Raw genomic sequence first — 21,949 nt, 5'->3', positions numbered from 1 at the left:
TCCCCAGGAGCCTCGTGGGAGATGCATTGGTGACAAAGAGCAGGTCTGTTCCCCTTTCCTTCCCTGTGGCCACACCCCTGACTCAGGTCCCTTCTACCTGCTCTGTTGCAACAAGTCCTTCTCGTTCTGCCTGCTTCTCATCCAGCTCCCTCTCCCATCCACGTGCTCCTGCTCTGGCCAGGATGATTTTTTTGGAATTCCACATCTTCTCCTGTTACTGAGTTCCTCGAAACCGTTTGATTCCCCATCAGCCACAAGGTGAGAATCTGTACTGCGTGGCGTGACTCACTTTGCTTTTCCTATCCTCTCACGGTTCCCTGGGTCTCCCACTGCCAACTGGAAAACTATATTTCAATGTCTCAGAATTATCGCCCATCTATTCTTTCCACAACTGCTCGAGATCCCCTTCCTATGTTTTTCTCCTCGCCACTCCCACCCCCCAACTCTGTGAATGGGGCCACTGTGTCCTTCAGGTCCCACGTGCAAAAGGGAGGAGTCCTCTTGGAATTCTGCTTTTACTTCCTTACCCCCTTATGCTATCATTCACCCAGACCTGTGATTTTATCTGCTAAATATTTCTGGAATCTACCTTTTCTCCACCTCTGCTTCTGCCCTATCCGTCTTAGTTAAGGTCATTTGTGGTCTGAGCCATGGTGCTAGTCTGTTCGCTGAGCTTCCAGGTACTTCTACGTCCCCCAAATCCCTATCTCCCTCTGAAGCCAGATGTTTGTGGAAGGCCCATTCGTTCATTTCACTGCCTAGTTTCCTGGCTTCTTGTTGCCATTTGAGATAGACGCAAAAGTTCCTTCTGTGTGTTCACGGCTGCTCCTCCTCCTTCTCCAGTCTTGTTTCCTGCTCACCTTCCCTGCCCTACACGATCCGGTCAGTCCTTCCAATGTGCCCTGTGCCCGCCGGCCTTGGGGCGGCTCGGCTGCTCCCTCTGCCCAAGATGCTTTTACCCCCACCCCTCTTGCCTCACGAGCTCTCATATTCCCTCAGATGACTGCAGTCACTCCACATTCTTTATTGAACGCCTACTCAGTTGCCAGAGGCTCGGTTCTTGTGTGCTTCCATATGTGACCCAAACAGACCACGGTGGAGCTGTTAGCGAGCCTTTCTTCCAGTGAGAGAAGCAGCCAGTAAACACAGAGCCAAGGAATCCAGCGTGTCAGGGGTGCTGGATCCTGTAGGAGGGTTGGAAGTGGTTGTCATCTGAGCTGGGATGGCCAGGGACGGCCCCCTGAGGACAAGGGTGGGGAAAGCCTTGCAGGAGGTTGAGGGAGTGGGCCCTGTGCCTGTCTGTGGGAACAGTGTCCCAGGCAGAGAGAAGGGGGAGTAGGAAGCCCTCTGTGGAGAGAGCTGGCCTGACTTGTTCCAGGAATGACAAGGCCAGAGTAAGGGAGAAGGGGGAGAGTAGCAGATGGGGTGTTAGGGACCTGGGGTGGTGGCCACTGGGGGATTTTGAAGTGACGAATGGGGTGACCTGACTTGGGTTTTAATGGGATCACTTCAGCTTCCATGTTGAGAACAGTGAGTGTGGAAGCAGGGAGATCAGTTAGTAGGCTACTGGAATATTCCAAGTCAGAGATGCTGCTGGGCTTGGATCAGGATGGTAGGAGTGGAAGTGCTGAGAATCGAGCAGATTCTGGGTATATGTTGAAGGGAGAGCTGATGCGATGTGCTGACAGATGGGATGTGTGTGAGGACGATGAGTCAAAGAAGGTGCCCAGCCTTCTGGCTCATGTCAGATGCGGCTCCCTCTGGAAGCCCCTGACAGCTGCAGACAAGGTCCAGCCCGTTATCTGTTCTCTGTGCATCTCCTTTGTGGCAGTCAGTCCTGTTGCAATGCAGACATCTCGTTTAATGTTTGTCTCCCCCGTGGGAATAATGGTGCCGAGAGGGACCATGTGTGTCCAGTGCCATGTGCCTTGTAGACCCCTAGTAAGTATTTCTGAGCCGGCAGAGTGATGAGGAACTGAATGTAGATGCTCAAGGTTGTATTTCCTGATGAGGTCTCCAAATTCCATGTTCTGTTTCAGTGGTTTTGAGTGGTCTGTGTGTTTTAGAAACCAGGCCAGGGGCTGTAAGACGGAAATTCTATTGTGAGAATTCCAGAAGTTTTTCTGCTGTCGACCGCATCAAAAACGTCCCCCTTGACATGCAAGTGGGTCAGAGGATCACCTCTTGGGAGAGGCAGCATTTTACGGAGGGCCTAGGCCTTCCAGCTCACTGATGGCATCTACACAGCTCTGCCCAGAGTGCAGGGCTGAGATTGTGATCTTAGATATTCTGAAGGTGAGGGCTGCTGCTTTCCCTCCCCAAAGAAGACATGTCACTGTATTTATTTATTTATTTAGATTTTATTTATTTATTTGACAGAGAAATAAAGAGCACAAGCAGGGGGAGCGGCAGGCAGAGAAAGAAGCAGGCTCCCCACTGAGCAGGGAGCCCGACGTGGGGCTGGGTATCAGGACCCTGGGATCATGACCTGAGCCGAAGGTAGACGCTTAACTTTTTAAATGACAAATATGAAGTCATTTTCCCCACTTAGTAATCTTATTTGAATAGACGGTGCATGTAATTTTTTGCATTGTTTTTTTTAATGGTTGAATGGTATTATACAGAGTGGTTGTACGTTATGTGACCATCCTTGTGTTCATGATTTGGGTGGCTATGATTTTGTTATTAAGATAGGGTTCCAAGGGGTGCCTGGGTGGCATAGTTAAGCGTCTGACTTCGGCTCAGGTCATTGATCCCAGGGTCCTGGGATCGAGCTCCGCATCAGGCTCCCTGCTTCGCAGGAAGCCTGCTTCTCCCTCTCCCACTCCCCCTGCTTGTGTTCCGTCTCCACTGTGTCTCTCTCTGTCAAATAAATAAATAAAATCTTAAAAAAAAAAAGAGATAGGGTTCTGATGAACATCTTTGCATGTGTGTTTGAGTTTTCCAGTGAGATGGATTTCAGGGGAGAAGCTTCTGCAAAATGGTCGTCAGAAGAGGTTTAGTCACTTTCTGTTCTCACCCATAGTAAATGAGATAATAATCACAGAGTATTTTCAGTCTCTTAAATTGTTTGTCAACTGGCAGGTAGAAAATAATGCCTCTTTTAAATATATATATATTTCAATGATGTATTTATATGAGAGCACAGGGGGAGGGGCAGAGAGAAAGGGAGAGAGAGAATCTCAAGCAGACTCCAGCTGAGTACAGAACCTGACTGGGGCTTGATCCCACAAACCTGAGCCAAAGTCAAAAGTCAGATGCTTAAGTGATTGAACCACCCAGGTGCCCCTTGAATTTATATTTTCATAATCACTAGTAACACTGAGTATTTTTAGTTGTTCACTATCACTGATAGTTTTTTACATGAACCCTCACTCCTTACCATTTTTCTGCTGGGTGGTTGTCTTTTTGTTTGGTTATTTATAGTTTTATTATCGATTTTGAGGAACTTTTTATATGTAGGATAGTAGTCCTTTGCCTCTGTAATGTTGCAGTATTTTCTCTCAAACTGTTGTGTATCTTTCAGTTTAGCTTGTACCACACATTTCATGATATGTTTCATTCTGAATCTTCATGGTGCCAAATCTGGCAGACTAACTTTATGGCTGGTGGCTTTTGGATTCTGCTTTAAAAACCATTTTCAATCACTACATTTTCTTTTAGTACTTTTATTGTTTTGGCTTCTATTGCTCAGACCATTCATCTGTCTTTATTATTTTGTATGTTATAAGGTAGCAGTTTTTGTCCCTACACCATCTAGTGATGGTCTGTATCCCCCAAGGATTTGAAACATCACTTAGATACTAAATTCTTATATATACTTTAATACAGCAATACCTGTATCATTCTTCACTTCCAGTTTGACTTGCTTTTTTCATTTTGATCCTTAAACATTTTGACTTGTGATGTAACTTATCTGTGAATTGATTGAGAGCTCTCATAGGTTGCTTCTAGAGTAAGAATAGGTTTGTACTAGGGAATAGCACCGTTTTCTTAGTTCATTTTAAGCAGCTGTACTCCAGGAAGGAAGAAAAGAAAGGGACACTGACAAAAGGTATGTGTCTCAGTCTGTGAAAGCAATAGCTTTTCAGGAAGCACTACTGTGTAGACTTCAACATATGTGTCATTGGCCAGAACTAGGCACGTGGCCCTACCCCTAGCTGCAGGAACATGAGGGAGGGGAGAATTTCTCACAGGGCAGATTATTACCTCGAAGAAAATTGGGGTCCTCTTAGTAAGGAAGAAAGGGCAAGGGGATATTGACAGGGGAACTTAGAGGGTCAGCTACATCTCTCATCTTTTTTTTTTTACTTTTAGAATTTTCCCAGGTAGGGGTGCCTGGGTGGCTCAGTAGGGTTAAGCGTCTCTTAATCTCAGCTCAGGTCTCGATCTCAGGGTTGTGAGTTCAAGTCCCACACTGGGCTCCATGCTGGGTGTGGAACCTCCTTAATAAAAAAGAAAGAAAGAGGGGCGCCTGGGTGGCTCAGATGGTTAAGCGTCTGCCTTCGGCTCAGGTCATGATCCCAGGGTCCTGGGATCAAGTCCCGCATCGGGCTCCCTGCTAGGCGGGGAGCCTGCTTCTCCCTCTGCCTCTACCTCTCTCTCTCTCTCTCTGACTCTCATGAATAAATAAATAAAACATTAAAAAAAAAAGAAAGAAAGAAAGAAAAAAGAGAAGAATTTCCCCAGGTATTCCTTTTTTTTTTAATGTTATGTTAATCACCATACATTACATCATTAGTTTTTGATGCAGTGTTCCATGATTCATTGTTTGCGTATAACACCCAGTGCTCCATGCAGAATGTGCCCTCTTTAATACCCATCACCAGGCTAACCCATCCTCCCACCCCCCTCCCCTCTAGAACCCTCAGTTTGTTTCTCAGAGTTCATCGTCTCTCATGGTTCGTCTCCCCCTCCGATTTCCCCCCCTTTATTCTTCCCTTCCTGCTATCTTCTTCTTTTTTTTTTTTTTAACATATAATATATTATTTGTTTCAGAGGTACAGGTCTGTGATTCAACAGTCTTACACAATTCACAGTGCTCACCATAGCACATATCCTTCCCAGCATCTATCACCCAACCACCCCATCCCTCCCACCTCCCACCACTCCAGCAACCCTCAGTTTGTTTCCTGAGATTAAGAATTCCTCATATCAGTGAGGTCATACGATACATGTCTTTCTCTGATTGACTTATTTCGCTCAGCATAACACCCTCCAGTTCCATCCACGTCGTTGCAAATGGCAAGATTTCATTCCTTTTGATGGCTGCATAATATTCCATTCTATATATATACCACATCTTCTTTATCCATTCATCTGTCGATGGACATCTTGGCTCTTTCCACAGTTTGGCTATTGTGGACATTGCTGCTGTAAACATCAGGGTGCACGTACCCCTTCGGATCCCTACATTTGTATCTTTGGGGTAAATACCCAGTAGTGCAATTGCTGGATCATATGGTAGCTCTATTTTCAACTTTTTGAGGAACCTCCATACTGTTTCCCAGAGTGGTTGCACCAGCTTGCCTTCCCACCAACAGTGTGGGAGGATTCCCCTTTCTCCACATCCCCGCCAACATCTGTCATTTCCTGACTTGTTAATTTTAGCCATTCTGACTGGTGTGAGGTGATATTTCATTGAGGTTTTGATTTGGATTTCCCTGATGCCGAGTGATGCTGAGCAATTTTTCTTGTGTCTGTTGGACATTTGTATGTCTCCTTTGCAGAAATGTCTGTTCATGTCTTCTGCCCATTTCTTGACTGGATTATTTGTTCTTTGGGTGTTGAGTTTGAGAAGTTCTTTATTGATTTTGGATACTAGCCCTTTATCTGATATGTCATTTGCAAATATCTTCTCCCATTCTGTCAGTTGTCTTTTGGTTTTGTTGACTGTTTCTTTTGCTGTGCAGAAGCTTTTTATCTTGATGAAGTCCCAATAGTTCATTTTTGCCCTTGCTTCCCTTGCCTTTGGCAATGTTTCTAGAAAGAAGTTGCTGCGGCTGAGGTCAAAGAGGTTGCTGCCTGTGTTCTCCTTTAGGATTTTGATGGACTCCTGTCTCACATTGAGGTCTTTCAACCATTTTGAGTCTACCTTTGTGTGTGGTGTAAGGAAATGGTCCAGTTTCATTCTTCTGCATGTGGCTGTCCAATTTTCCCAACACCATTTGTTGAAGAGACTGTCTTTTTTCCATTGGACATTCTTTCCTGCTTTGTCGAAGATGAGTTGACCATAGAGTTGAGGGTCCATTTCTGGGCTCTCTATTCTGTTCCATTGATTGATGTGTCTGTTTTTGTGCCAGTACCATACTGTCTTGATGATGACAGCTTTGTAATAGAGCTGGAAGTCCGGAATTGTGATGCCGCCAGCTTTGCTTTTCTTTTTCAACATTCCTCTGGCTATTCGGGGTCTTTTCTGGTTCCATACAAATTTTAGGATTATTTGTTCCATTTCTTTGAAAAAAGTGGATGGTATTTTGATGGGGATTGCATTGAATGTGTAGATTGCTCTAGGTAGCATTGACATCTTCACAATATTTGTTCTTCCAATCCATGAGCATGGAACGTTTTTCCATTTCTTTGTGTCTTCCTCGATTTCTTTCATGAGTATTTTATAGTTTTCTGAGTACAGATGCTTTGCCTCTTTGGTTAGATTTATTCCTAGGTATCTTATGGTTCTGGGTGCAATTGTAAATGGGATCAACTCCTTAATTTCTCTTTCTTCTGTCTTGTTGTTGGTGTATAGGAATGCCACTGATTTCTGTGCATTGATTTTAATCCTGCCACTTGACTGAATTCCTGTATGAGTTCTAGCAGTTTTGGGGTGGAGTCTTTTGGGTTTTCCACATAAAGTATCATATCATCTGCAAAGACTGAGAGTTTGACTTCTTCTTTGCCGATTCGGATGCCTTTGATTTCTTTTTGTTGTCTGATTGCTGTGGCTAGGACTTCTAATACTATGTTGAATAGCAGTGGTGATAGTGGACATCCCTGCCGTGTTCCTGACCTTAGGGGGAAAGCTCTCAGTTTTTCCCCATTGCGAATGATATTCGCTGTAGGTTTTTCATAGATGGCTTTTATGATATTGAGGTATGTACCCTCTATGCTTATACTCTGAAGAGTTTTGATCAAGAAAGGATGCTGTACTTTGTCAAATGCTTTTTCTTCATCTATTGAGAGGATCCTATGGTTCTTGTTCTTTCTTTTATTAATGTATTGTATCACATTGGTTGATTTGCAGATGTTGAACCAGCCTTGCAGCCCAGGGATAAATCCCACTTGGTCGTGGTGAATAATCCTTTTAATGTACTGTTGGATCCTATTGGCTAGTATTTTGGTGAGAATTTTTGCATCCATGTTCATCAAGGATATTGGTCTGTAATTCTCCTTTCTGATGAGGTCTTTGTCTGGTTTTGGGATCATTGTAATGGTGGCCTCATAAAACGAGTTTGGAAGTTTTACTTCCATTTCTATTTTTTGGAACAGTTTCAGAAGAATAGGTATTAGTTCTTCTTTAAATGTTTGGTAGAATTCCCCTGGGAAGCCATTTGGCTCTGGGCTTTTGTTTGTTGGGAGATTTTTGATGACTGCTTCAATTTCCTTAGTGGTTATAGGTCTGTTCAGGTTTTCTATTTCTTCCTGGTTCAGTTTTGGTAGTTGATACATCTCTAGGAATGCATCCATTTCTTCCAGGTTATCTACTTTGCTGGCATAGAGTTGCTCATAATATGTTCTTATAATTGTTTGTATTTCTTTGGTGTTGGTTGTGATCTCTTCTCTTCCATTCATGATTTTGTTGATTTGGGTCATTTTTCTTTTCTTTTTGATAAGTCTGGCCAGGGGTTTATCAATCTTGTTAATTCTTTCAAAGAACCAGCTCCTAGTTTCGTTGATCTGTTCTACTGTTCTTTTGGTTTCTATTTCATTGATTTCTGCTCTGATCTTTATTATTTCTCTTCTCCTGCTGGGTTTAGGCTTTATTTGCTGTTCTTTCTCCAGCTCCTTTAGGTGTAGGGTTAGGTTGTGTACTTGAGATCTTTCTTGTTTCTTGAGAAAGGCTTGTATTGCTATATACTTTCCTCTTAGGACTGCCTTTGCTGCATCCCAAAGATTTTGAACAGTTGTGTTTTCTTTTTCATTGGTTTCCATGAATTTTTTTATTTATTCTTTATTTCCTGTTTGACCCATTCATTCTTTAGTAGGATGCTCTTTAGCCTCCATGTATTTGAGTTCTTTCTGACTTTGCTCTTGTGATTGAGTTCTAGTTTCAAAATATTGTGGTCTGAAAATATGCAGGGAATGATCCAAATCTTTTGGTACCGGTTGAGACCTGATTTGTGACCTAGGATGTGATCTATTCTGGAGAATGTTCCATGGGCACTAGAGAAAAATGTGTATTCTGTTGCTTTGGTATGGAATGTTCTGAATATATTTGTGAAGTCCATTTGGTCCAGTGTGTCACTTAAAGTCTTTATTTCCTTGTTGATCTTTTGCTTAGACGATCTGTCCATTTCAGTGAGGGGGGTGTTAAAGCCCCCCAGTATTATTGTATTGTTATCAATGTGTTTCTTTGCTTTTGTTATTAATTGGTTTATATAATTGGCTGCTCCCGTGTTAGGGGCATAGATATTTACAATTGTTAGATCTTCTTGTTGGATAGACCCTTTAAGTAGGATATAGTGTCCTTCCTCATCTCTTATTACAGTCTTTGGTTTAAAATCTAATTTGTCTGGGGGCGCCTGGGTGGCTCAGTCATTAAGCGTCTGCCTTCGGCTCAGGTCCTGATCCCAGGGTCCTGGGATCGAGCCCCCCATCGGGCTCCCTGCTCTGCGGGAAGCCTGCTTCTCCCTCTCCCACTCCCCCTGCTTGTGTTCCCTCTCTCGCTGTCTCTCTCTCTCTGTCAAATAAATAAATAAAATCTTTAAAAAAAAATAAAATAAAATCTAATTTGTCTGATATAAGGATTGCCACCCCAGCTTTCTTTTGGTGTCCATTAGCATGGTAAATGGTTTTCCACCCCCTCACTTTCAATCTGGGGGTGTCTTTGGGTCTAAAATGAGTCTCTTGCAGACAGCATATCGATGGGTCTTGTTTTTTTATCCAATCTGATAACCTGTGTCTTTTGATTGGGGCATTTAGCCCATTTACATTCAGGGTAACTATTGAAAGATAGGAATTTAGTGCCATTGTATTGCCTGTTAGGTGACTGTTACTGTATATTGTCTGTGTTCCTTTCTGGTCTATGTTGCTTTTAGGCTCTCTCTTTGCTTAGAGGACCCCTTTCAATATTTTTTGTAGGGCTGGTTTTGTGTTTGCTAATTCCTTTAGTTTTTGTTTGTCCTGGAAGCTTTTTATCTCTCCTTCTATTTTCCCCATTAACATATGGGATAGGCAGTGGTGGCAATAACCTCATATGACAGCCTAGCTGGATATAGTATTCTTGGCTGCATATTTTTCTCACTTAGTGCTCTGAATATATCCTGCCAGTCCTTTCTGGCCTGCCAGGTCTCTGTGGATAGGTCTGTTGCCAATCTAATGTTTCTACCATTGTAGGTTACATATCTCTTCTCCCGAGCTGGTTTCAGGATTTTCTCTTTGTGTGTGAGACTCGTAAGTTTTACTCTTAGATGTCGGGGTGTTGACCTATTTTTATTGATTTTGAGAGGGGTTCTCTGTGCCTCCTGGATTTTGATGCCTGTTTTCTTCCCCAAATTAGGGAAGTTCTCTGCTATAATTTGCTCCATTATACCTTCTGCCCCTCTCTCTCTTTCTTCTTCTTCTGGGATCCCAATCATTCTAATGTTGTTTCATCTTATGGTATCGCTTATTTCTCGAATTCTGCCCTCGTGATCCAGTAGTTGTTTATCTCTCTTTTTCTCAGCTTCTTTATTTTCCATCATTTGTTCTTCCATCTCACTGATTCTTTCTTCTGCCTCATTTATCCTAGCAGTTAGCGCCCCCATATTTGATTGCACCTCATTAATAGCCTTTTTGATTTCTACTTGGTTCGATTTTAGTTCTTTTACTTCTCCAGAAAGGGTTTCTCTAATAACTTCCATGCTTTTTTCAAGCCCAGCTAGTATCTTTAAAGTGATGATTCTGAACTCTAGATCTGACATCGTACTAATGTCCATATTGAGTAGGTCCCTGGCAGTCGGTACTACCTCTTGTTCTTTTTGTTGAGGTGATTTTTTCCATCTTGTCATTTTGTCCAGAGGAGAATAGATTAATGAGAGAACAAAATGCTAACAGGGTAACAACGTTCCCAGAAAATATACTCTAAACAAATCAGAGAAGACCTGAAGCAGTGGGAAAAGAAAGGGAAAGAGAGAAAAAAGAAAAAGAAAAAAAAAAAGGAAAAGAAAAAGATAAAGATAAAAACAAACAAAAACAGAATCAAACAAAAAAAAACAGAATGTAATCAAATATGATCAGGCTGGTATATAGATCAGTGCCACACACTAGATTTTGGGTGTATTTGGTCTGTTAGAAGAAAGTGCCTCCCAAAATTTTAAAGAAAGAAAGACTTATATATGTACAAAAATAAGGGTTGATATGATGAAGGGATGGAATATGACTGTAAAGATGGAAATTATAAAAAATTTTATAAAAGGAATTGATAAGAAGTTGTTTGAAAAAAGAAAGAAGAGGATTTAAAAAAAAAAAGAGAAAAAAAAAAGGGAAAGAATGTGATCAGGCAGGGGAGTAGAAAAAAACCATACACTAGAGATTTAGGGTATATTTTGATCTGTTAGAAGAAACTATCTCAAAATTTTAAAGAGAGAACAACTTAAATATATATATATGCCAAAAATAAGGGTAACTACTATGAAGGGATAGAATATGACTCTAAAAATGAAAAATAAAATTTTTTTTTTAAAAAAAGGGATTGATAAGATGTTGGTTGAAAAAGGGAAAAAGAAAAATTAAAAAAAAAAAAAGACAGTTAAAAAAAAAAATCAACTTTGAAAGACTAAAGAATCATGGTAAAAAAGCCATGAATTCTATGTGCATTATTCCCCTAGCGCTGGAGTTCTGCCGTTCTCATTGATCGGTAAACTTGGTCTTGGCTGGCTGTTCTTGCTGATCTTCTGGGGCAGGGGCCTGTTGCCGTGGTTCCCAAATGTCTTTGCTGGAGGCGGAATTGCCCCGCCCTTGCCCGGTCCGGGCTAAGTAATCTGCTCGGGTTTGCTCTCGGGAGCTTTTGTTCCCTGCAAGCTTTCCGTACAGCTTTGGAGGCGGAGAGTGAAAATGGCGGCCTCCCAATCTCTGCCTCGGAGGAGCCGAGAACTCGGGGCCCCGCTCCTCAGTGCGCCCCCAGAGAAAAGCCGCCAGTCACTCCCGTCTCCCTGGTCTCCGGCCACGCTCCGTGCTCACCCGGCCTTTGACCGTGCGTTTCTATCTCTGGCACCCGACCCCCTGTGGAGTCTCCAAACCCAGCAGATCCCTGTGGTGCGCTTCCACGCTGCTCCTCCCGGGGGAAGAAGGTGAGTCTCCCCGGATCTGCCGCTTGTTGGGTCCCTGCTGGAGGAGCAGTGACCCGAATGTGCCGCGGATCACGGTTTATGGCAACCCCGAGCTGAGAGCCCGCGCCTGGGCTCTGTCTCTGCAGCCGGCTTCCCCGCTCCCATACCTGGGAGCTCTGCCACACTCAGGCACTCCCGGTCTTTCTGTGACCCCGAGGGTCCTGAGACCACACTGTCCCACGAGGGTTCCACCCCCCACTTAGCCACCGGAGTGACGTCCCTCAGCGGAGCAGACTTCTAAAAGTTCCGATTTTGTGCTCCGTGGTTCTATGACTTGTCAGAAGTGGCTGACGGAGGTCCCTCCCCCGCCATCTACCCTCCCGAATATCGCCTCAGATTCACTTCTCCGCACTTCCTACCTTCCAGAAAGTGGTTGCTTTTCTGTTCAGAGAGTTGTTGCTCTTTTCTTCGATCTCCTGTTGAGTTCGTAGGTGTTGAGATTGGTTTGATCCCTATCCAGCTGAATTCCTGAGAGGAGACGAAATCCAGGTCTCCTACTCCTCCGCCATCTTGCTCCGCCCCCTCTATTTATTACTTATTTTTATTTTTATTATTTTTTTTATTTATTAGTTTTTTTTAAAGATTTATTTATTTTAGAGAGAGAGAGTGCGGGGCGGGAGAAGGGCAGAGGGAGAGAGAATCCTGAAACAGACTCCTGGCTGAGGACGGAGTCTGCCACGGGGCTTGATGCCAGGACTCCGAGAAAATGACCTGAGCCTAAACCAAGAGTTGGCCGTTCAACTGAGCTACCCAGGTGCCCCTCCATTTGGTTGAAATGTTAAAGACATTTATTAATTCACAAGATATCCATTGAGGGGCAAGGGCCAAAATGGCTTCATATGGCCTTAGGGATCCAGGCTCCTTTCCCTACTTCTTGTTGTCCTAAGGCTGGTTTCCTCACGGTTGCCAGAAGACCTTCAGTGGTAATCTGGGCTTCAGCTCCCTGGTTTAGAACACTAAAACTTTGATTCCTTGTAGTGTAGACGGGAGAGAGTTTAGGCTACCATAGCATTTTGCAGGTTGTGTAGACCAGAGAGTGCAGGCTAGTATAGCATTTTCTTTCTTTTTTTTTTTTTTATAAATCTTTTTTGTACCAAATTTGACTTATATTAGGTGCTGAAGCATCTGAAGTTCAATGTCCTATTATTTATTAGTTCTTTTTTTTTTTAATTTTATTATGTTATGTTAGTCACCATACAATACATCATTAGTTTTTGATGTGGTGTTCCACGATCCATTGTTTTCGTATAATACCCAGTGCTCCATGCAGTACATGCCCTCCTTCATACCCATCACTGGGCTAACCAATCCCCCCTCCCCCCTCCCCTCTAAAACCCTGTTTGTTTCTCAGAGTCCATAGTCTCTCATGGTTCATCTCTCCCTCCAATTCCCCCCCCATTTTTCCCTTCCTTCTCCTAGTGTCCTCCATGCTATTCCTTATGTTCCACAAATAAGTGAAACCATATGATAATTGACTTTCTCTGCTTGACTTATTTCACTTAGCATAATCTCCTCCAGTCCCATCCATGTTGATGTAAAAGTTGGGTATTCATCCTTTCTGATGGCTGAGTAATATTCCATTGTATATATGGACCACATCTTCTTTATCCATTCATCTGTTGAAGGGCATCTCGGCTCTTTCCACAGTTTGGCTATTGCAGACATTGCTGCTCTGAACATTGGGGTGCATATGCCCTTCTTTTCACTACATCTGTGTCTTTGGGGTAAATACCCAGTAGTGCAATTGCTGGGTCATAGGGCAGCTCTATTTTTAAATTTTTGAGGCACCTCCACACTGTTTTCCAAAGTGGCTGTACCAACTTACATTCCCACCAACAGTGTAAGAGGGTTCCCCTTTCTCCACAACCTCTCCAACATTTGTTGTTTCTTGCCTTGTCTATTTTTGCCATTCTAACAGGTGTAAGGTGGTATCTCAATGTGGTTTTGATTTGAATTTCCCTTATGGCTAATGATGATGAACATTTTTTCACGTGTCTGTTAGCCATTTGTATGTCTTCTTCAGAGAAGTGTCTTTTCATATCTTCAGCCCACTTTTTGACTTGATTATTTGTTTTTTGGGTGTTGAGTTTGAGAAGTTCTTTATAGATCTTGGATACCAGCCCTTTATCTGTAGTGTCATTTGCAAATATCTTCTCCCATTCTGTGGGTTGTCTCTAGCATTTTCTAGGTTGTAGCTGTTGTGTTTCTTTGTTCCTGGTTTTCCCCACTACGACGTGCTGAAAGCAACGACTGGTACCTAATACAGAGCTGGGGGAAATGCTTAGGTAGTCATTCGTGAGTTTTACAAAACAATCCTGGATCTTCTTTCCTACAGACACAGAACTTCTGGTCGAGCAGAGTTGTCTGACTGGCTCTTGCCAGTAAGTTTGCTGAGGGAATAAGTGGTGGCAGGTCTTCTTGGTGAGAGATGAGGTGAGGTTCTGTCCTCTCTAGGGTCCTGGGGAAGGAGTTAGCCACATGAGTAAAGAGAGGGAAGAAATGGGCGCCGTGGGGAGGGTGAGGGGCCGTGTGTATGAGCACCAAGACGGATGGCTGAGTCTGCTGACATTTGTAATGGAGCACCAGACGTGCCTCTGTTGGTCTTTTGAGGTAGATGATTTTCCTTCTTGACCTGGTTCCTGAGAACTGGGTCAGATCCTACTGACCTCAACTCACCTGCCTCCTTTCCTCATTTCCAGGTTTGCAGTAAGCCTTGGCTACTGGCATGACCCTTACATCCAGCATTTTGTAAGACTGTCTAAGGAGAGGAAGGCCCCCGAAATTAACAGAGGCAAGTGACCCCCTCCCTCCCAGCGTCCCCTCATCAGCCCAGAGACCTGAGCTTTTAGGGATTCATTCTACAAAAGAGAGAGTTCCAGTGTTCATTCTCTCCAGTGGCGTATGAAAGTGCTCATTTTCCAACATCCTCACCAACACAGTGTATTAGGAACCTTTTCATCATGGTTAATCTGATACATGAAGGATGGTATCTTACAGTAATTTTATTTTATATTCCTCTTATGTGGGGGTGAAGTTGAAGATCATTTTTATGTGCTTAAGAGCCATTTATATTTTTTTTACTGTGACTGTTCAAGTAAGGAATTACTTTCTTGGCCTTAGTAAAATGATAGTAACACTATCAGGCTCTGCAAGTCCTTTCTATCAAGGCAGTGAAAGGATTTGAGATGGGAGGGTGTCTCAGTCTCAGCGAGATTGAGAAATTGACCAAATGACCACAGTCCTTGTGCATGCAGGGAATCCTGGCCCTAAAGATGGAGCCTATGGGTAGATTGTATAAGAAATGCAAAGAAAGTGTAAAGTGGTGGTTCCTGAGAATAAGGACATGGACCTTACTTGGAGCTGAGGGTGAACCCAGGCATCAGGGAGATGGGGCCAGGCCTGGCTAAGAGGCCTGAAGACTCCCTCCCGGGCTCCTGAGGCAGCTTTCCTAACCATGCTGCAGAGGTGGTAACCCACCTTGGGGCCCCGGGAGCTGGAAGCCCCAGGCAGCGTGTCAGCTGACCTTCCTTCCTTCTTTCTCTGCCTGGGCTGGCATCTCCAGACTGGGGCCCACTAGGAGAGGGCTTCCCTGACAGTGTGTTATGAGCATCTTTAAAGTTTTGTTCCAATAACCAATCTGTTGTGGACGGTATTCTATTACATACATTAAAAATGATTTCCTAGAAAAATAAAATGCAAGAAACACATAAAATAGAAGCTCAAGTTACTTATTAGGAGAATCAATAGACATAGAATTCCTTGTCACATTGCAGTAAGTTTCTAAATGCTACTCAAATTTTGTTCTTAAAGTAGTTATACTTAAGCAGCAGGGCTTTAGAATAGATATTATCTTCCTTTCCCTCTATTTTTATTTTTCATTGCCTTTGTTCCAGCTTCCCATTCCCTTGGAGCTGAGCAAGTCCATTTATCGGCAATGCAGATGGTCTGTGAGGCCATTTTATTTATTTTTGTTATTTTTTGAAAGATATTATTTATTTGAGAGAGAGCGCAAAGGAGGGGGAGCGGCAGGCAGAGGGAGAAGCAGGCTCCCCATTGAGCAGGTAGCCCAACATGGGGCTGGATCCCAGGACCCTGAGATCATGACCTGAGCTGAAGGCAAACAGTTAACCGCTTTAGCCACCCAGGTGCCCCGTGAGGCCATTTTATAAACAGAGGCTCTTACCCGCACGGATGGAGATGAAGGGAACACGGTAAGAAATACGGCCTTTTTATCTTTCTTTCTTTTTTTTTTTGCTGTGACATTTGTCTGTCCCATATAATGACCCCAAAATATTATTTTCATCATGATCTCGTCATTTTGACTTTTTGCAGAGTCCTGAGTAGCTTTCACCTAGCCACAAAAAAGCACATTTCCTGAAGGAATATTTAGATCCAACTTGTCTTTCATAAGTAAATTTACGGACCATTTTATTTTTAAGATAGTTAATTCTACCATTAAATAGATTGTACTTACTTTGGTTCTAGCAGCTTTAAATTAAAAAAAAAGGAAGAGAATGTGAAAGTCATTATTTCTCCCATGAAGTCCAGAGATAAACCACTGACCCCGAAGAAGAGCAGAAGAGTCCTCATTTGCTCTTCTCCTGGGGTGGGCTCTGCAGGGATGATTTCCGACCTCACTGAGTGATAGCTTGTCCCTGTCTCTCTCAGGATATTTTGCTCGAGTCCATGGCGTCAGTCAGCTGATAAAGGCATTTCTACGGAAGACAGAATGTCATTGTCAAATTCTAAATCTTGGGGCTGGGATGGATACCACCTTCTGGAGATTAAAGGTAAATGAAAATTCCCCTTCTTTCCCGAATTGTTTCATTTGTGAAGGTGCCCGCCTGGTTCAAAAATGTTAAAAATATATTCAGAAGGAATGCAGTGACTGCCTATCTTGCCCCCCTGTCCCCAGCTGCTTGCACCTGCTGCCACCCTCAGCCACATATGTGATGTCACCAGGGCCTCGGTGAAGGATAGGTGCCTGGCTTCCCATCCTTTGCTGTTGCAACAGGGGTTATGATAAAAATCCTTGTAGACATGTCCTCAGCACGTGTGGAAGAGCCCTGCCAGTGGAATTATGAGACCCAGAGCCCCTGCATCTGCCATATTGATGATAAGGAAGATTTTATTGTCATCGTGACAGTATCATCGATACAGTTTGGGGATGTGCAAGGCTGGGTGATGGTGATATGACACAAAGGCCTTTTGTAGCTATTCCCTGATTTGATCCCTCACCTGCTCTGTTAGGGGGCAAGAACAGGTGTAACTATGCTCACTCACAGGAAAGGAGATGGGTCCGGTTAGTGCAGAACCAGGACCGAAGCGCTGGTCTTGGATTCTGGGCTGGAATTGAAGTGCCCAATCTGTTCCCGACGACACCCTCACCCATTGCATTTTCTTTCCTGTACATTTGTACAGAATTTTCTGTTTTTTCTATTAGGTCAGTCATGTGGCAGTGATGGGTTCGGGAGTTTCCCCAGAGTTCTTGCAGACATACACCAAGATAAATTAGAGCGTGTGGGCCTAACGCGACCTGCATATGTGTTTTGTCCCTAATGAGCTCTCCTGATAAGAAGGTTTTCAGTCATCAGTGTTCCCGACCTTTCTGTTACTCAGGAGAAAACTCAGCAGCCTCAGCCTGGCCTGAGTATCAATCATTTGCCTCTGCCTTTTTCATTCAGGTTAGGAGAGCTCACGTTTATGAGGTGCTTGCACTTCCATGACCTCATGAATTAACTTGGGAGCTCTGTGGGGCGGTGGGTTACACAGATAGGGAAAGGGGGGGCATGAGAGCCTGTGTCTCCCCCAAATTGGACAGCCAGTGGGGCTGGAGCGTGGAACAGACAATGGACTGCAGCTCCTCCAAGTCCACGTTCCTTCCCTGTTCTCTACACAGAGCCTTGTGCTTATTCAGGGGGGTCTTTGCGGTCTTCTGTCCGTGTTGCGTCTGTACCTCAGTGACCATGGTGTGGTGGAAGGAGCTGGAACAGAATGCAGGGGCAGAACGTGTGCAGTGTGAGCAGAAGCCGCTGGAGAAAAGCCTCCTCTCGGCCCAACTCCCTTTTGCCTTGGTCCCGAGGTTTGGTTTCCCCCCCTGTCATGTAGGTCGGTTAATAATGAATAAGTCTGACATTTTTATTTCTGGTCAAGGTACACTGAGACCTAGGTACCCCTTCCAAGAGAAAGGTTATCTGTCAGGAGTGAGGAAGGCTAATAGCATAGGGTCTAAAAGATTTTATGGAGGAATTTTGGTTTGTTTGATAATTATATTGGTCCAAAGGTTTTTTTTGTTTTTGTTTTTTTTTAAATCTAAGTTTCTTTAAAAAAAAATGCTTGTTTGCTCTTTGGAGTCTAGGTCAAATGGGTGAAACTTGCCTGCCCTCACCGTGCGGGGTGCTTTGTGATATTTGCTGTTGTATCCTATTTGATCCCCCAAATGCTGGTCCCACCCTCCCACCACATTGGTTTCCTGACCCTCCCTAATCTGTCTCAGTCTGGGTTTTGGAAAACTCTGTTAGGTCCTACTTCCCCAGCACCTCTCAGTGCCTCCCCACGTCCATCCCAGTGGCGGCTCCCCCAGTTCAGGTTCCCCGTGACTTCTTCCCTGGACCTTCTTCCTGGATGGCTGTGAGATCCTCCTAACTTTTGTCCTCCATCCATTCTCCTCGTGGAGACCAAAGTCACCTAAAAAATACATTTCTGACCATAGTGTTCCTGATTTAAGGCCCTAAGGCCCTAAGGCCTTTGCTGTTTGGGGCCTAGTGTTCAGTACGTGAAGATGGTCAGTCAATGTATGAGGGAATACAGAATTAGAAAACGTACTGTGTGTTTTTCCTCAGGATGAAGATCTTCTCCCAACTAAATATTTTGAGGTCGACTTTCCAATGATAGTCACGAGAAAGCTGCACAGCATCAAGTAAGTGTGGCTCGGACCAGAGGACAGAGCCGGGTAGATTCAGAGGCAGCGGTCAGTAGGGGGCTGGTCTGCATGCCGGAGACCTCATTTTAGGGGGCTCTCCTTGCACCCCCTCCCTTCTTTCTTGCTGGCCCCAGGATCCTCATTCCAACCTGTTGAGCAGTCTTCCAAATGCAATACACACCCTCCCTTGAGACTCTTCTGTCCATGAATGTCATTTCTCTGAACCTTGAAAAGAAATGACCTACAGTAGTTTAATCATTGGAATTGTTCTGTGTCTTTTGTCTACTTTGATATCTCCAGGGCATAGAGAGGTGTCAGGCCCAGAGCAGATGCTGAGTATATATTGTTCGAGTAAATGATGACGAGGCTGAATTTAGTCATTTACTATACGTGAGATTTTCCAGGGGCGACCCTGAGGCCAGGTTTTAAAAAGTTTGCAGAGTTGTAGAGGACAAGTTTGTGAATCTCTGCTGGGACCTTTTGTAGCATCATGTGAAATGCTTCACTTGGATCATCATTCAGTGCTCAGAGCAGACTCGTGAATTCTGGGGGGGACCCGAGGCTCAAAGCAGTGAAGCGAATTTCCGTCAGGGCACCTGTGGACGAAAGGGTGGAGCTGAGATTTAAACCCTGGCCTCGTGCCTAAGGTCAAGGTTTCTTAGTGGTTTTAACCTGTACTCCCTTCCCTGTTTTTAAATGAGTGATTTCAATAAAATGCCAGGTCTTACATTTAAAAAAATTTTTAGTGAACCTAAAAGTTTCAGCTTGTCCTTCATAGATGTCTGATTCTCATCACCTGGAAATATTTTTCAAGTATGAGGTTGTTCTACTTTATCCTATAAAAACAAGGTTTTCACCCTTTCCAAATACAAGATTCTGTTATAGTAAATATGCTTTTTACTTGCCGTCTGGCGTCTGAGGCTGGGCATCTGCAGAGGACAGCCTAGCTTGTTGGATCCCCGAGTGAAGTAAGAGTAAGTGGGCTCTCACATAAGCCCAGAGGTGGCTTCTGGGCTGAAAAATGCTTTGGCCTTTGTGAATGGTTGTTTGATAGAGGATTTGGCTCTCTGAGGTCTGATTTTTGCATATTGTGAAGGAGGAGACTCATCACATAAATGTTACTGACTTCAGGTCTGAGTAGGAGTCTGTTTTTCAGTTAACTGTGAGCAATAAGCACTGTGTTAAAAATTTTGTTGGAGAAGAGGCAGGAAACTAGATATGGCTTGGAAAACACTGGAACATCGGGAACATTCTTGATGACCTATCTTGATCAAGTTCTGAGTCTTCAGTATTTATGACCAGACTGTGACTGGACATCCGATTCGGAGTGTCCTGCTTAGTGACCTCGCCTGAGCCCCGATCTACTGAAGTGTGAGTGCGTGTGCCAAGGGCCAGATGTCATGAAGCAGAAGGCCCTGTGCACTGAGTGGCCCTTGCTTTGAACAGGAGCAGGATGTAGTTGCCGTTTCTGGAGTGGGTGTTTGCAGTTTTGCTGAAACTGAGCTCCTGGACTCATTTCTCTCCCTTTCCCATCTCCCCACAGAGTCAAGCCTTTCTTATCACAACCCATTATAGAATTACATTCAGAGGACCCACTTCAAAACGGCAAGTACCCTTAACCTACGTGGTGCAGTACGGACTATAGAACTCTCTTTGCTTTTTTTCCCTTTTTCCTTTGAAATATGGGGTGTGTGTAGGTGTGTGTGTGTGCGTCAGAATGTGTGTGTGTGTGTGTGCATGCGTCAGAATGTGTGTGTGTGTGTGTGTGTGTGCGCGCGTCAGAATGTGTGTGTGTGCGTCAGAATGTGTGTGTGTGCGTGCGTCAGAATGTGTGTGTGTGCGTCAGAATGTGTGTGTGTGTGCGCGCGTCAGAATGTGTGTGTGTGCGTCAGAATGTGTGTGTGTGTGCGCGCGTCAGAATGTGTGTGTGTGTGTGTGCGCGTCAGGTGTGTGTGCGTGTGTGCGCATCAGAATGTGTGTGTGTGTGTGTGTGTGTGCGCGCGTCAGAATGTGTGTGTGTGCGTCAGAATGTGTGTGTGCGCGCGTCAGAATGTGTGTGTGTGCGTCAGAATGTGTGTGTGTGTGCGTGCGTCAGAATGTGTGTGTGTGTGTGTGCGCGTCAGGTGTGTGTGCGTGTGTGCGCATCAGAATGTGTGTGTGTGTGTGCACGTCCGAGTGTGTGTGTGTGCGTGCGTCAGAATGTGTGTGTGTGTGCGTCAGAATGTGTGTGTGTGCGCGTCAGAATGTGTGTGTGTGTGCGTGCGTCTGAATGTGTGCGCGCGCGCATCAGAATGTGTGTGTGTGTGCGCGTGCGTCTGAATGTGTGCGCGCGCGCATCAGAATGTGTGTGTGTGTGCGCGTGCGTCTGAATGTGTGCGCGCGCGCATCAGAATGTGTGTGTGTGTGTGTGCGGGCGTCAGAATGTGTGTGTGTGTGCGCGTCAGAATGTGTGTGTGCGTGCGTGCGCCCATGACGTCACACAGCGGGTACTTCTGCGGATACATTTACACCGCATCGCATTTACCGTGGAGGAATTTAAAGCAGATGTCCATAGGTCCCCGTTCTAAAATCTTTTACAAAATGTGTTTCAATGATTTGCAAATGGTGCAAAAATAGATTTTTTTCCGGAGAATCTCCGTTTCCAGCTTTCCTTGGGAACATCCAGTCTGGCAGCATCAGACCCTCCCTCCTACATGGCTGCCTCGTGGAGAGGGGCTGTCACCCTGCAGTCCCGCCCCCGCTGCTCCCCGCTGTGTGTACCTGACCTGCTCCACCTATTAGGTCACCTCCTTGGCCCCTGTGCTCGGGTTTTCCCCCCTCACGTTTTAATTATGAGTGTTTCCAGCAACGCTCTGCTCACTTCTAAGCCTTTCGAACCAAGGGCAACCTCTTCCAGAATGTTCCATGGTTTTCTGTCTGCGTCTGGCAGAGTAGTTCAAGGGACTTATTAATAATTCAGGTCAGAAGACCTGCCCAGAAGGATGGCCTTCTTGGATGGTGGACACAGATCCCACAGGAAACATCAGACAACTGGACAGGCCTCTGTGCAACCACAGTGCCATAGTCATGCTCCTCGTGAAGAAGCGCCCCCAGGAAAGAACATCTCCCCCATCCTTTGTTTCCTCCTACAAATTATAAGTAGAACCTGTGCAGCTTTGCCATGTGCTGGCCTAGCTGATTTCTCCACACTGTAGCTATAACAGTTTTCTATGTATTTTGTGAGTACTTGTGTCAGAATGATTACCTGTAATGAAAGAGCTAACACTTTGCATCACCTTTGATCCATCAGTACACAAATGTGTGAAGTAGAAAGTAAAGACCCTCCACAATCTCTCCCCTCATCAAGATAACCAATGTTCAGAGTGTTTTCTCCTGTGGATGAACAATGCACCTAGAGACGGATCAATATCACACATGAGAAAACACACACATAAATAGAATCCAGTGCTGGCACCTAGAAGGTTCGAAAATTTTTGTTGAAAGAATGTATATACACATTGAA

The 21,949-nt window shown here is 44.5% G+C and overlaps 1 protein-coding gene across 2 annotated transcripts in view; it reads left to right on the top strand.

Annotated features, from left to right (window-relative positions):
- The window catches only part of LCMT1 (leucine carboxyl methyltransferase 1), a 48,923-nt gene that overhangs the window by 3,762 nt on the left and 23,212 nt on the right, over nt 1-21,949 (top strand). The window contains exons 2-5 of one of the 2 annotated variants that reach the window (XM_036090480.2): nt 14,225-14,316; nt 16,194-16,315; nt 18,368-18,444; nt 19,991-20,052. In XM_036090480.2, the coding sequence (XP_035946373.1) occupies nt 14,225-14,316; nt 16,194-16,315; nt 18,368-18,444; nt 19,991-20,052 (353 nt within the window). The remainder of the gene's footprint in view (nt 1-14,224; nt 14,317-16,193; nt 16,316-18,367; nt 18,445-19,990; nt 20,053-21,949) is intronic. The other variant, XM_036090481.2, reaches the window with a different exon arrangement.

This window comes from Halichoerus grypus, chromosome 6, assembly GCF_964656455.1.
Source record: "Halichoerus grypus chromosome 6, mHalGry1.hap1.1, whole genome shotgun sequence".
NCBI classification, from domain to species: Eukaryota; Metazoa; Chordata; class Mammalia; order Carnivora; family Phocidae; genus Halichoerus; species Halichoerus grypus.
The sequence above is the reverse complement of the archived record's forward strand: the minus strand, read 5'-3'. Positions and strand labels throughout refer to the sequence as shown.